At 40.7% G+C, this 16,638-nt stretch overlaps 1 protein-coding gene across 1 annotated transcript in view; it reads right to left on the bottom strand.

Annotated features, from left to right (window-relative positions):
* Positions 1-4,466: 4,466 nt before the first annotated feature.
* Positions 4,467-16,638, bottom strand: part of ptpro (protein tyrosine phosphatase receptor type O) — a 163,819-nt gene continuing 151,647 nt past the window's right edge. Inside the window, 5 exon segments of the mRNA XM_070896667.1 lie at positions 4,467-4,550; positions 5,642-5,762; positions 6,507-6,642; positions 10,200-10,354; positions 12,613-12,762. Coding sequence (XP_070752768.1) covers positions 5,652-5,762; positions 6,507-6,642; positions 10,200-10,354; positions 12,613-12,762 — 552 coding nt within the window. The 3' untranslated portion in view covers positions 4,467-4,550; positions 5,642-5,651.

Here is a 16,638-nt window from a genome sequence, read left to right as displayed (position 1 = left end):
CAGTCACCTTGAGATGAAGACTAACCTTTTACATTAGCCGTTTACATTTTTTTGTGCCTGTCCACTAGATTTTAATTTCTGTACATGAATCTCTAAATCTCACTCCTCCTCCACAGTTCCTAGCTTATCACCATTTATAAAATACTCTGATCTATCTTTCTTGGGTCCAAAGTGGATGACCTCGCACTTCCCCACATTGAACTCCATCTGCCACAGGTTTGCCCATTCATTTAATCTATCAATGACTCTGCTTTCTGCTCCCATCTACACTATTTACTGTGCTATCTGACTTTGTGTCGGCAGCAAACTTGGATATATGGCTCTCTATTCCTTCATCTAAGTCATTTATAAATATAGTGAAATGCTGAGCCCTAGTACAGATCCCTGGGGTCATCACTAGTCACATCCTGCCAATTAGAGTACATATTTATCCATTATCCCGAATGTCTCCGATCTCCTAATCGATTCCCTACCCATGTCAAAAGGTTGCCTTCAATTCCATGCACTTCCATTTTTCCATAACAATCCCTTATGTGAAGTGTCTGCCTAGATTACGTGCTCAAGTTCTGAAGTGGGGCTTGCACGCCCAACTTCCTGATTCAGAGGCAAGAGTACTACCACTAAGACACTGACACCTGTATTACATCAGCTGCATAACTCTGGGTGAATACGTCACCAGACCCTGATGGCATGCACCCTAGCAAGGAAGATAGCAGGGGCTCTGGCCATCATTTTTCAAGCCTAAAATATGCACATTTTGCCAAAGAAAGCCAATATTGATTATAAAGATTTGGCCATAACAGACTTCAGACCTTTGTTCATGAAGGCATAGAAAGATAAGCTGAGTAAATATAAACCATTTAGTCTGTGGCCAATTTTTTAGATTTCATAATTGGAGATAAAATTAGTGAGCATTTAACAGATGTAATGTACATGGATTTTCAGAAATCATCAGATAAGATGGCTTGTTAGACAAATTCAGATGTATGTAGCAGTATGGATAGAAAGTTGGCTGAGAGCGCAGTGTTACAGGAAATGGGTGTTGCTTTTACTGGAGAAAGTTTGAGTGGTGTAGCCCAGGGGTCAGTACTTTGGCCACTTTTTTTTTGTCATATATAGATGATTTGGACTTGAATATAAAGCACACATTTAATTTACTGCAACACAGAGGACTGAAAGACTTCAGTAAGATATAGACAGGTTAGCAGAATGGGCAGAGAGGTAGCAGATACAATTTAATGTGGCTAAGTGTGAGGTAATACATTTTCTGAGAAAAGGTGTGGAAAGTATACACTCAATGGAAAGACATTGGGATGTGAATGAACAAACATAGAAAATAGGTGTAGGAGTAGGCTATTCGGCCCTTCATGCCTGCACCGCCATTCAATGAGTTCATGGCTGAACATGCAACTTCAGTACCCCGTCCTGCTTTCTCACCATACCCCTTGATCCCCCTAGTAGTAAGGACTTCATCTAACTCCTTTTTGAATATATTTAGTGAATTGGCCTCAACAACTATCTGTGGTAGAGAATTCCACAGTTTCACCACTCTCTGGGTGAAGAAGTTTCTCCTCATCTCGGTCCTAAATGGCTTACCCCTTATCCTTAGACTGTGACCCCTGGTTCTGGACTTCCCCAACATTGGGAAAATTCTTCCTGCATCTAACCTGTCTAAACCTGTCAGAATTTTAAACGTTTCTATGAGATCCCCTCTCATTCTTCTGAACTCCAGTGAATACAAGCCCAGTTGATCCAGTCTTTCTTGATATGTCAGTCAAGGTCAAATAAATAATTCCCTGAAAGTGTGAATGCAGGCAGCTGAAGTCCTAACAAAGGCTAAAGACATTTTGGGTTTATAAATAGGGGTATAGGGTACATGAGTAAAGTAATAAATTTGTACTAAAGATTAATTAGACCACAGAATATTGTGCGCAGTTTTACATGCCCCATTATAGAAAAGGGACATTAAATGCGGAGCACAGAAAGGTAAATGCACATAGATAATGCCAGGGATGGGAAAAAATACAAGATACTGGGACTATTTCTAATGGGACAGAGAAGATTTAATGACTTTTTTTTAATTATGAAGAGTTTTGTCGGACTGAATAAGGAAAGACAATTTTCTCTGGTTGGTGAGATAGTGATGAGGGGTGTTTTCAATTTCAAGTTCTCAGTGAGAAAGGTTAGGTTAGGAGAAATTTCTTTACATAGGGTTGTTGGAGCACTGGATGCTCTGCCACTGGGCATAGTTAGAGACCATTGCATCATTTTATATTTGAAGCAGCTGAACTTGTGGAGGGGGCAGGGGGCTTAGTTTTAGACTGCTCTAGCAACAAGTGACATAGACATAATCTCTTGTGGTGGGAAGTTCTATGATGCAATCGCTTCAAATTCAGAATTAGGCTATGAAAATCTGGATTTACTGAAATGCCGTTTATCAATCAGTTATGAGGTTTTGTATTCGATAGATAAAATCTGATGAAGCCTAATACGCCAATACAAAGACAAATTAAAATGCAGAGCTATTTTGGCTGCCAAAGGCATAAATATTTTATTATCTCGTAATAACCTGAAGTGGTCACAGGTCAGATAGAAAAACAAACAAAAAAAACACCGCAAGACAGTGCAAATTAATGATTTATTGTCACTGAGATGTTTTCTTATCGTATTGGTGCATTCCAAGTACTGGTACAATTCAAAGCTGAAAAATCTACACTACAGCAAGCCACCAAAAAAAATAAATTAGAGAAACTGTATAATACAAAGATTTCATGTACAAATATGATTTCTTACGAATGGTACAAAAGTGACTAACAGCCAAACAAGTGCTGCACCTTTTTCTGAATCTGCATTTAAACCCAGCACATCAGACGTGGCATGTTGCTTTTGGTCTGTGTACTGGCGCATTTGTAGTTTTAGCCTGAAGAATTTTAATGGACACTTGTTACCTGGTGATGAGGTTCTCCAACAACAATGGGTCACAGGTATGTGGATGTGATGAATTCTTCTCTTCTACCTTACTTAAAACTTCAAAAATTAAAGTTTGTGTTGGCAGGGCATTATATAGTATATTAATAATTCCACCAAAAGTTGTGCAATATCTGGTTATTACACTTCAGGGTTAATTTGGAGTTTAGGCACTTGCCTCACTTGTTTTGTAAGCTATTCCCAATATGAATTTTTAAATATCTTTTTGCTCCTTAACCCTCATGGTTTAAGACTAGTTATTTGCTATGGTGTAACATCTTATGATTTTTGTAATGTACTATGATGAGTGATTTTACCCATTAGTTCCTTAGTTTTTTTTAAAACATGCAAAATATTTCACTCTTCCAAAAGATGCAAAACTGCTATGACTTTAGCTAGTGATTTGTCACAGGAAATTTACCTCCCCAAAAAAATCAACTTAAAAAAAAAAATGTTGCTGTTCAACTATGCCTTTTAAAATGGTGCAAACCAGAGTCCTGGGTTCAGTTGGTTGGTATCCCATAATTATTGGTGCTCTACAGCTTATCTCAGCCCTGAACTTGTTATCTTAACATGTCTGGTTTGAGACAGCAAGTTTGCTTTGTGCTGCAGTAATGTGGTTTAACAGCAGTCAGCTGCTTGTGCTAAATCTTGCACTCAAATGTCTTGTGTGATTTAGGGGGTAAATTTCCTGTGACGAATCACTAGCTAAACTTAGCATTTTTGCACCTTTTAGGGAAAAATATAAAATATTTTGCATGTTTGAAATCTACTGAATTGTTCATGAACATTTTTTTGTTTTCGTCCCTTTTATAAATATTCAGAGCCCCAATTTTGTGTGCAGTCATGTGATGTTTTTATTCCTTTTAACGCCAGGAAAATTCGGCAGTCAAAAGGGCAAAGTGTAAATGTTACAACTAAATTTTTTGTTGCAATTATGACTGCAGTATGAAAGTGAATTTTACCTCATCTGCAACACAACAGAAACCGTCAGACACATCAATGCATTACACAACATCAATAATCAACAACAGCATGTGCATTATTGAGGAATACTTCTCGGATCTGCAGTGCCAGATAAATCCTCTTATTCATCTCTACCTCCAATGCAAATGTTCCTTTATTATTGCATAAATGCAATAATTTTTTTAACGTTATCTCAATGAATTCCTCAGTCAGTTCACAGTTTTTACCATTTAGTTTAAAGTTTTTTTTTGGCTTGTGTAAAAAAGGCTAGAAGATTCCAGGAAATCAAACTTTTAGTGAAAGATTATCCTTGTAAAATGGTGTGTTATCTGGACACGAGCAATGGAATGCAATACACTTCATTCTTTCTTCCTTATGCAGTTGTCGCTTGTACCTACTTTAAAACTTTCCAAATGAATTTGGTCCCACGCTGAATTTTCGCTGGTGGAAACAGTCGAAAGACACTACAGGTACTTTAAGGCATTGTCCCAGAGCATTTGTTTTTCACATTTTCTTTTATCTTTCCGTTGCTAGTACTCCTAGTACTCCTCCTCTGTGGTCAGAGCCAAGCACAGGATACCTGAAGCTTGGGAAAAGTGTGCTGTAAGGTTTGGAATCTGAAAGACAGTGGAAATTACACAATAGAGGAGGCAGAAAATGAGGCAGCAATAAGTTGTGTAAGCTTGAACATTATGCAGCAAAATTTTATTTCAGTAGTAATATCGAAAGAATTGCATCAAAAATTCCTTGTTGACCAGCAGTGAACGACCTGATTTCAAGTGCAATATGGATGGTGCTTACTGGGATCTGCTCTTGGTCACATACTGCAGGTGTGTAGAACTTTGCCTTTCACGGTGCATTGTATGGAGTCCTGGGAGCCATGTATAAAGATTAAATCCATGATTCCATAAATTTACATGGATTTTAGGTTGCTTATATGAACAAATGCTGATGTGATTTAGGATTTATCCTCCAGTGAAGCAACGGCACTAAAACAGGCCTTTCAAGCCCACAAAATTTAAACAGGATGACCCAGAAAATAGAACACAATAAGAGCCTAAGAACCAGGAGTAGGAGTAGGCCCCTTGCAACTACTCCATCATTCAATAAGATCATGGCTGATTTTTAACCTGAACTCTATTTTCTCACCCAATCCCCATATTCCTTGATTCCATAAAATCCCAAAATCTGTTGATCCTGGCCTTGAATATACTCAACGACTCAGCATCCACAGCCCTCTGGGGTAGAGAATTCCAAAGATTCACAACCTTCTGAGTGAAGAAATTTCTTATCTCAGTCCTAAATGGCCGACCCCTTATCCTGACACTGATCCCTGGTTCTAGACTCTCCAGCCAGGGGAAACAGCCTCTCTGGATCCACCCTATCGAGCCTTCTCAGAATCTTATGTTTCAATTAGATCACATCTCATTCTTTTAAACTCCAGAGAGCATAGGCCCAATCTACTCGCTCTCCTCAAAGGACAATCCTCTCATCCCAGGAATCAATCTAGTTAACCTTTGTTACACCCCCTCTCGGACAAGTATATCCTACCTTAGGTACCGAGACCAAAACTGTAGAGGTTAATGGCATTGAGTTAATGGGGGTTGGGGGCTGGTTGGGAGGTGTAGAGGTCTCGGGTTGGACATCTTTAGCGTACTGCCAAGTTACCAAGCAACCACTATAATGTTATGTAACAAGCATCTCTTACCCTGCAGGCCTCATAACTGGGATGGTCTAGAATTCTCATATATCACATCACTGCTATTGTACTGTTGCTTTCTCTGTTTCCACATCAGTTGCACACACCGGTGAATGAAAATGTATTGCTCCTGGGTGAAACACAACACAGAGTAAGGTCATCACAACTAATTGCAGAGAGCTAGGACAGATAGGCGTAATAGTACAGGCCCTACCCCAATTCGGGGTTTATAAATAGTTCAAAGATGAACAAGTAGATTCAGTTAGGAGGAAAACTTTGAATTAACTATTATTTACTTGAAGTTTATTTATATACACCAGTACAAATTCTCTTATCTTTGTGATTTTGGGAATTGCCAGGATAATTTCCTGCTCCCTCTGTGCTTGTTAGCTGTCTTTGCTACATTCTATTATTCTGTCACTGTTTGCTCTGTAACTTTGATAAACATAAATTTGGCTTCAATGTGTGATACTTAAGTATACAATGTTGTTAAGAATTCTTCATGGGTGTCTTTTAGATATAAAGATATATATAGGTAATGTTGAATTTGCAAGTCATTGATATTTCCAAGTCAATTTTCCAACAATCTAATAGCGTATTTAAAAATATGCATTGAATGAAGTTCAAAAAGACAGTAATCACAACTTCGTAAAAGGGAAGACCCATGAGCACGGCTGCAGATTTTTCTATTTTTATGGACATTGAAAGTGAGATTCGAAGAAAAGATTTTTTTTTTTAAATCTTGTAATTACACTCGTACCAATCAAACTCTGAACTAGTTTGCCTGACTAGACAAATAGTTACACTGCAAGAGTAGATTATTATTGCAGTCTGCTTTCCCCTGAAACTCCATCCATACACATTTGGGACCTACCTCTGTCTGAACCATTGATGTCCTGTAAGTACGCATTTCAGCCACCAGACTCAGGATATCTACGTATTCGTGTTCGTGGATGTGCTGCATAAGGCGGTCAAGAGCTATAAAGGTTCCTGTTCTTCCCACACCAGCACTAAACATGTCAAAAGTACATTAGTTAAATCTAAATTCTTCTACACAAGGAGCTCTAACCTCGGTGCAGATATTGATTGACTGCATATAGCCTTGATTGATAGTTATTACTATATTAAAAAAATTCTACACTCATTACAGCAAATGGATATGTAATGAAATTCTATGCATTTCTTGATTTTACATTGTTCAGTGTGAAATACTTCCATAATTTGTTTTGTATATTTAGGAAGGATGTCAAGACCTTGGAGAGGGGGCAGAGGAGATTTACCAGGATGTGAAGAGCAGAGAAGGATTAAGGGGGATTTGACAGGAATTCAAAATTGTGAGGGGTTTTGATAGAGTAGATGGGGGAAGAAACTGTTTCCGGTGGCAGGAGGCTCAGAAACCAGACGACAGATTTAAGATAATTGGCAAAAAAATCCAGGGAGAATGAGAATTTTTTTACGCAGCTTGTTGTAATGATCTGGAATGTACTCCCTGAATGGGTGGTGGAATGAAATTCAATAGTAACTTTCAAAAGGGAATTGGATATATACTTGAAAAGGAGAAATTTGCTGGGTTATGGGGAAAGAGCAGGGAAGTGGGACTAATTGGATAGCTCTTTCAAAGAGCTGCCACAGATATGATGGCCCAAATGGCTGCCTCCTGTGCTGTATGATTGTATGTTAAACATGGGGAACAAAAGCTACCATGGAAATTCAGTATCATTCCCCAATTGATGGATTCTAAAGGTAAGGCAGTTAACCAGCATTGGGCAGCTTGTATTCTGACCATTACAATCTAAGAAATTGAGATATAAAGGGATGGGTGAGATTCATTGGAATACCTGTGTTCATTTTGTAATTGTTCTAAATCCTCAAACTCCTGTGACTTTGTAGGTTTTAAAAAAAAAAAAAATTTCTTCCCAAACAGCTTGTTGGAGTTTAACCACCTTTTTCATGCAAAAGTACCTTTTTAGATAAGAAGGTTTGAGTCGGTTAAAGGTATTCTGCATATTGTTTTGGCATGAGGTAAGTGCAGGTGCTGAAAACCAAGACGGAATTCCGAAAGCCAGAATTGTCTGAAAACCGGACATTTCGGCGTGCAGCGAGAAGTGGAGGATCGGCGCCTGTCAAGGTCTGAAATCTGGCAAAATACCGAAATCGGGAATGGATTCGGTCCGCGGCGAGGTACAAAATCCGGCATGGATTCGTTCCATGGCGAGGTCCGAAATCCAGCAAACCCCGAAATCTGGCACGGATTTGGTCCCGAGGATTTCGGATTTCAAACTATTAATTTTCTTGACTGAAATCCGGAAAAACCCCAAAACCAGCACGGACTCTGTCCCAAGGATTCTAGATTGTAGATGTTGTACCTGTACTAGCATAGTTACCCCTCCACTATATCCAGGGGAGTCCCATAGAGCTTCTGCTTGGATCGGGAAATTGGGCCGCACTCATTGTTTCAATCTGGGGGCGGAGCTAGTTTTGTGGACCGGGCCAACTTTGGGCGAAATTATTTTTAAACCAGCGTTAAAGATCGCGTAAACTCAATTTACGCTGTACATAACTTGCGCTTGAGTTTCCGTGATCTTTTGCATGGGTCTGGCCGGTTTCACCCAGATTGCGTTGATAAAACGAGCGCAAACTGGCAGAAACTCTGTGTTTACTCTTAAGTAGGCGGTGCACCCTATTGATCACTAAAGACCATTACTGTTGTAAAATTAAACCTGTTAAAATAATTGTCTGATCCTGTAAGTACTGACAAACTAACATTCTGCAACAAAATTTAAATAAATCTTTCCTACACTCAGAGCTGCGTACAAATGGACTCAAGGGAGCAACATATAAAGTTTATAAATTTACAGATGCTTGAATGTACTAAATTTTGAACTTGCACATTTTTCTCATTGTACTGGGCTTTTTGTAATTTGAGTAGCTATCGACCTTTTCCTTTCAAGCCTGTGGACTTTCATTTTATGGTATAGTACTGAAGTTTGATTGGGGTTTGTTCTATACCTTTGTTCTGTACCTCCACTTAAAAATGGATTCACTTGCATAATTCCAGACATTCAATTCTTTTCTCTGCCCGCACTACCCCTGACAGCACGTCAGAGGTGCAAGGAGAGATGAACCCTGAGCAGGTCACCTTGGCTGCTCGTCTAAATCAGCACCAGTATGGCAATGGTAAGGGTTTGGGAATAGGGCCAGAGCAAGAAAATAAAAATAACTTTCAAAATAAAGTAGTCAAGAACTTCAAAAAGTGAGTTTATTTTACTAAAGTTATGAACCAGTTAAAGAACATGTTCACTTATCTAACCTTTCACCTTTTCACAATTTAAGTAGATAAATTGCAGTATCAAAAACTAAAATATTTGAGTAGCCAATGTCCATTCGTAATATTCAGGAGTGAAAGCCTATCTTCCCTAAAAACCTGTGCACGTTATATTTTTTTAAAAGAATGAAGGTAGGGGTTAGAATAACTTTTTTTTACACCAGTTTGTTAGGACAATAGAAACCTACGAGAAACCGAGTCCTAAAAAGAAAGTGTAAAACTATGAACAACAACAACTTGTATTTATATAGCACCTTTAACATCGTGAAACGTCCCAAGGCGCTTCACAGGAGTATTATGAGACAAGAAATTTGACACTCAGCCACACAAGGAGAAATTAGGACAGGTGACCAAAAGCTTGATCGAAGAGGTAGGTTTTAAGAAGCGTCTTGAAAGAGGAAAGAGGTAGATGCTCAAGAGGGCAGAATTAGAGGAGCGCAGACATCTCGGTGGGGGGAGTTGTGGGGCTGGAGGAGATTAGAGATAGGGAGGGGTGAGGCCATGGAGGGATTTTAAAACATGGATGAGAATTATTTAAAAAGGATATGGTGAACAGACAGGGCAAATAGGATTAGGTTCATCGTTCTTTCAGAAAGATGGCACTGCTATGATGGGCTGAATTATCTTTTGTACTAAACTTTTCCATCATTCACTGATGAAAGAAAGGAAACCTGCATTTACTTGTATACCTGTAGTATTTTTCACATCCTCTTCAATGTCCCAAGTTGCTTCACAGCCAATTAATTACTTTTGAATTGCAGTCATTGTTTTATCGACAAACAGGGTGGCTAATTTACACACAGCAAATTCCTATGAATGACCAGTTAATCTGTTTTTGTGATGTTGGTTGAGGAATGAATATTAGCCAGGATACCAGGAGAATTCCCTGCTCCTCTTTGAATAGTGCCATGGAATTTCTTTTGCACACCTGAATAGTTTAACACATCTCAAGACTTGACCACAATGCAGACAACCTGTCCTGAAAAATGCATGTCTGAGTCGGTCAGAGTTTTAAGTATGCAATGTGATTGTATGTTAAATTATGTGGGCTCAAACTGTGTTTTAATTATTGCCGTCTCCTTGAATTGTGATCTGGGACAGCTACTGGGAGCAGCCAATTAGACCAGTAGTAGTGTATTACCACGTCTGCATTTTAAATGTATTTCTTTTATTTAAGCAGGACTGAAGAATGGAACGCCAGTCAATTGGATTACGTTTTATTACACTATCAAATCCACTCACCTGCAGTGCACAACTATAGGGCCGGGTCTCTCCACTGTCTGTTGCCTTATCAACTGTACAAACTGTAGGATGTTCTCTGCTGTGTTAGCAGTGGGGACACCATGATCAGGCCATGCCATATAATTGTAGTGAATCACTCTCTGAACTTCATCAGCCTATACACAGGATACATTTTAAGGAGAACAATTACACCAAACTGCATGAATTAAATCTAATAAGCTTGATAGATTAAGTATATGGGCAAAACTGTGGCAAATGAATTTCAATGTAGACAAATGTGAGGTCATCCACTTTGGACCTAAAAAGGATAGAACAGAGCAAGTTCTAAATGGTAAAGCTAAAAATGGTGTAGGTCGAAAGAGACTTGGGGGGTCCCAGATCCAGGTACATAGATCATTAAAATGTCATGAACAGGTACAGAAAATAATCAAAGGCTAATGGGATGCTGGCCTTTATATCTAGAGGACTAAAATACAAAATGAGTAGAAGTAATGCTGCAACGATAGAAAGCCCTGGTTAGATCACGCCTGGAGCACTGAGAGCAGTTCTGGGCACTACACCTTAGGAAGGATATATCGGCTTTGGAGGGAGTGCAGCGTAGGTTTACCAGAATGATGCCCAAACTCCAAGGATTAAATTAAGAGTGATTACACAAACTAGGGTTGTATTCCCTGGAATTTAGAAGGTTAAGGGGTGAATTGATCGCAGTTTTCAAGATATTAAGTGTAACAGGTAGGGTAGATGGACAGAAACTATTTCCACTGGTTGAGGAGTCTAGGACTAGGGGGCACAGTCTAGAAATTAGAGCCAGACCTTTCAAGAGTGAAATTAGGAAACTCTTCTGCTAGATCAATTGTTAACTTTAAATCTAAGATTGATATTGATAACCAAAGGTATTAAGGGATATGGGCCAAAGGTGGGTAAAAGGAATTAGGTCACAGATCAGCCATGATCTCATTGAATGGCAGAACAGGTTCAAGGGGCTCCTATAACGAAGCAGGATGTATTGCGCTCAAAATGACCTACCACCCAGTAATTACTTCCAACATCTTTTTTTACATGACGTTTCAGATGGAAGGTTGGAAAATCATGGGCAGTGCGCCTGCACTCTTTGACCATGCACTTCCTGGGAACACTGCTCCCTACTGGGAGAATGGAATCAGTCCTGACACCCAGATACAGGAGTGAGCTAAGTTGGGGAATTCAGTGAATTTATGTGATGTGCAAAAGCATTTTACAGTAGGCTACCATTAGTTGCCAAGAAAGCAGAGAAAATAAGCAACAAGCATAGATTTAGAAATGAAGAATGTCTTGAGGAAAACACTGGAATTCTCTGAAGTAACTAAATTAACAGGACATGGTCTGTGAATATGATGTACTTGGATTTTGAAAAGGCATTTGATGAAGTTCTTGTGTAAGGCCTTAAGATTAAAAGAGAAGGAAAGCCTGGTGAGTACTTTATAAGCAATACAAGTATTTAAAAAAATCATCTCCTACCCTGCAACAGATACTAATAGTTTATACACCTATTTTCAGGTTCTCTCTCACATAATGATCGACCCATGTTTAGCTTGGACATCTGATCAACAGTCAATCCAGTCGAAAGAGCTGACTCCTATATAAGTGAATACAACTACCACTATAGCCTGCCACCAGAGAGGCTTGGTGTCAGTGGAAAATCCCAAAGGGGAAAATGGTCATGGGACTAAATTGATATCTCCTAGCAGATAAGTGCTCCAATTAAAACAAAATGCTGACAAGCGAGTAAAATTAAACTTCAGAATGATTTCAGACCCATGGCATTGATGCATAATTATCTAGCTGGAATGAAAATTGGTCTTTCAATATAAAGCAACAATAATTGGGAAAGGTCTTGCCCCAGAGGCTGAGAGTTCTACAAGGATTGTTCAGGGTCTCTACTATTCACACTGATCAGGCACTTTATGGAGGAGGGTACATCCAGTAATACAAATTTGCCCCAAACACCAAGCTTTGTGGCCAGGTGGCTAGTTTAGGGAGACAACATTCAAAAGGATTTTGAGGCTGTACCAATAACCACCTAACAACAGTAATCTCCCTTTTTTTTTCATGCCCATTTACGGCTTTTAGCTGGAGAAGTTGGCACTTGGTACCGAAAGGGACCAGTTGTCCTGTCCTCCCTCTTTCCTCCCGCCACCCCCCCCCCCCCCCAAGGGCACTGAGGCCAATCAAATGCCACTGTTGCTGTCCTAGCTGAAGCGAGCTAACGTGGCACAGACCAGGAACCTTGGCTCCGCTCCTCCTTCAATAAAATTGCCAACAATCTCCCGTTGAGGGGGGAAATAACCACTTATCTGAACAAGTGACCCATCACCATTTCCTTCACTTTGACAGAAGAAAGGATTTACAGGAAAGCTGATACGAAACAGCTTACGTAGCTGACGTTGAATTCCCTGATGATCCATTCAGACTGATGAGACTCCTCCGACTGATCGGACTGCTCTGATTCAAAGACCATTTCAACAGTGATGTCTCCATAACCAACAGGCTGTTCGTTAAAAGGCCAATAATGGTCACATTTTACCTGCAAAAAAAATCAATTATTTATGTTGCTTTCCTATAAGCTCAATTAGTATTCTTGCAATTAGCCGATTGCTAGTTTGTGAATTGTCGTAAGTCTGTTACATACTTGAGGCTCAATTTTTCCCAGTGATTTGCGCCGTTTTTTTGGCGCAAGCTGCCTTTTTGGCCTTCGTTTTTTTTTAAGTTTCTCTTATCAATTTGCACCAGTGTAACTCGATTACGATTTTTTTTAGGCAAGTTTCTTTTCAGCCAAAGGGGGCCACACGTACCAATTCTGGCCATTTAGGGAAACATAGAAAATAGGTGCAGGCGTAGGCCATTCAGCCCTTCGAGCCTGCGCCACCATTCAATAAGATCATGGCTGATCATTCACCTCAGTACTCCTTTCATAGAAACATAGAAAATAGGTGCTGGAGCAGGTCATTCAGCCCTTTGAGCCTGCACCACCATTCAATAAGATCATGGCTGATCATTCCCTCAGTACCCCTTTCCTGCTTTCTCTCCATACCCCTTGATCCCCTTAGCCGTAAGGGCCATATCTAACACCCTCTTGAATATATCCAATGAACTGGCATTAACAACTCTCTGCGGCAGGGAATTCCACAGTGTAACAACTCTGAGTGAAGAAGTTTCTCCTCATCTCAGGATAAGGGTTAGGCCATTTAGGACTAAGACTATGTCCTCTGGTTCTGGACTTCCTCAACATCGGGAACATTCTTCCTGCATCTAAACCTGTCCAGTCCCATCAAAATCTCATACGTTTCTATGAGATCTCCTCTCATCCTTCTAAACTCCAGTGAATAAAGGCCCAGTTGATCCAGTCTCTCCTCATATGACAGTCCAGCCATCCCTGGAATCAGTCTGGTGAACCTTCGCTGCACTCCCTCAATAGCAAGAACGTCCTTCCTCAGATGAGGAGACCACAACTGAACGCAATATTCCAGGTGAGGCCTCACTTAAGACCCTGTAAAACTGCAGTAAGAGCTCCCTGCTCCTATACTCAAATCCCCTCGTTATGAAGGCCAACATACCATTTGTCGTCTTCACCGCCTGCTGTACCTGCATGCCAACTTCCAGTGACTGATGAACCATGACACCCAGGTCTCGTTGCACCTCCCCTTTTCCTAATCTGCCGCCATTCAGATAATATTCTGCTTTCGTGTTTTTGCCGCCAAAATGGATAACCTCACATTTATCCACATTATACTGCATCTGCCATGCATTTGCCCACTCACCTAACCTGTCCAAGTCACCCTGTAGCCTCTTAGCATCCTCCTCACAGCTCACACCGCCACCCAGTTTAGTGTCATCTGCAAACCTGGAGATATTACACTCAAATTTCTTCATCTAAATCGTTCATGTATATTGTAAAGAGCTGGGGTCCCAGCACTGAGCCCTGCGGCACTCCACTAGTCACTGCCTGCCATTCTGAAAAGGACCCGTTTATCCCGACTCTCTGCTTCCTGTCTGCCAACCAGTTCTCTATCCACGTCAGTACATTACCTCCAATACCATGCGCTTTGATTTTGCACACCAATTTCTTGTGCAGGACCTTGTCAAAAGCCTTTTGAAAGTCCAAATACACCACAGCCACTGGTTCTCCCTTGTCCACTCTGCTAGTTACATCCTCACAAAATTCCAGAAGATTCGTCAAGCATAATTTCCCTTTCATAAATCCATGCTGACTTGGACCGATCCTGTCACTGCTTTCCAAATGCGCTGCTATTTCATCTTTAATGATTGATTCCAACATTTTCCCCACTACTGATGTCAGGCTAACCGGTCTATAATTACCCGTTTTCTCTCCCTCCTTTTTTAAAAAATGGTGTTACATTAGCTACCCTCCAGTGCATAGGTACTGATCCAGAGTCGATAGACTGTTGGAAAATGATCACCAATGCATCCACTATTTCTAGGACCACTTCCTTAAGTAGTCTGGGATGCAGACTATCTGGTCCCGGGGATTTATCGGCCTTCAATCCCATCAATTTCCCTAACATAATTTCCCGCCTATTAAGGATATTCTTCAGTTCCTCGTCACTAGACCCACTGTCCCCGAGTACATTCGGAAGGTTATTTGTGTCTTCCCTCGTGAAGACAGAACCGAAGTATTTGTTCAATTGGTCTGCCATTTCTTTGTTCCCCATTATAAATTCACCTGAATCCGACTGCAAGGGACCTATGTTTGTCTTCACTAATCTTTTTCTCTTCACATATTTATAGAAGCTTTTGCAGTCAGTTTTTATGTTCCCTGCAAGCTTCCTCTCGTACTCTATTTTCCCCCTCTTAATTAAACCCTTAGTCCTCCTCTGTTGAATTCTAAATTTCTCTGAGTCCTCAGGTTTGTTGCTTTTTCTAGCCAATTTATATGCCTCTTCCTTGGTTTTAACACTATCCTTAATTTCCCTTGTTAGTCACGGTTGAGCCACCTTCCCAGTTTTATTTTTACTCCAGACAGGGATGTACAGTTGCTGAAGTTCATCCATGTGATCTTTAAATGTTTGCCATTGTTTATCCACAGTCAACCCTTTAAGTATCCGTTGCCAGTCTATTCTCATCAATTCACGCCTCATGCCGTCAAAGTTACCTTTCCTTAAGTTCAGGACCCTTGTTTCTGAATAAACTGTGTCACTCTCCATTTTAATAAAGAATTCTACCATATTATAGTCACTCTTCCCCAAGGGGCCTCGCACAACAAGATTGCCAATCAATCCCTTCTCATTACACATCACCCAGTCTAGAATGGCCAGCTCTCTAGTTGGTTCCTCGACATATTGGTCTGGAAAACCATCCCTAATACACTCCAGGAAATCCTCCTCCACCGCATTGCTACCAGTTTGGTTAGCCCAATCAATATGTAGATTAAAGTCGCCCATGATAACTGCTGTACCTTTATTGCACACACCCCTTATTTCTTGTTTGATGCTGTCCCCAACTTCACTACCATTGTTTGGTGGTCTGTACACAACTCCCACTAGCGGTTTCTGCCCTTTGGTATTCCGCAGCTCCACCCATACCGATTCCACATCATCCATGCTAATGTCCCTCCTTACTATTGCATTAATTTCCTCTTTAACCAGCAACACCTCCCCACCTCCTTTTCCTCTCTGCCTATCCTTCCTAAATGTTGAATACCCCTGGATGTTGAGTTCCCAGCCTTGGTCACCCTGAAGCCATGTCTCCGTGATGCCAATTACATCATATCCGTTAACTGCTGTCTGCGCAGTTAATTCGTCCACCTTATTCCGAATACTCCTCGCATTGAGGCACAGAGCTTTCAGGCTTGTCTTTTTAACACACTTTGCCACTTTAGAATTTTGCTGTAATGTGGCCCTTTTTGTTTTTGCCTTGGGTTTCTCTGCCCTCCACTTTTACATATCTCCTTTCTACCTTTTTGCTTCTGCCTCCATTTTATTTCCCTCTGTCTCCCTGCATAGGTTCCCATCCCCCTGCCATGTTAGTTTAACTCCTCCCCAACAGCACTAGCAAACACTCCCCCTAGGACATTGGTTCCGGTCCTGCCCAGGTGCAGACCATCTGGTTTGTACTGGTCCCACCTCTCCCAGAACCGGTTCCAATGTCCCTGCTTTCTCTCCATACCCCTTGATCCCTTTAGCTGTAAGGGCCATAACCAACTCCCTCTTGAATATATCGAATGAAATGGCATCAACAACTCTGCGGAAGAGAATTCCACGGGTTAACAACTCTCAGTGAAGAAGTTGCTCCTCATCTCGGTCCCTAAGTGGCTTACCCCTTATCCCTAGACTGTGACCTCTGGTTCTGGCCTACCCCAACATCGGGAACATTCTTCCTGCATCTAACCTGTCCAGTCCCGTCAGAATTTTATATGTTTCTATGAGATCCCCTCTCATTCTTC

Source organism: Pristiophorus japonicus, chromosome 13 (assembly GCF_044704955.1).
Source record: "Pristiophorus japonicus isolate sPriJap1 chromosome 13, sPriJap1.hap1, whole genome shotgun sequence".
Taxonomy (NCBI): domain Eukaryota; kingdom Metazoa; phylum Chordata; class Chondrichthyes; family Pristiophoridae; genus Pristiophorus; species Pristiophorus japonicus.
The sequence above is the reverse complement of the archived record's forward strand: the minus strand, read 5'-3'. Positions and strand labels throughout refer to the sequence as shown.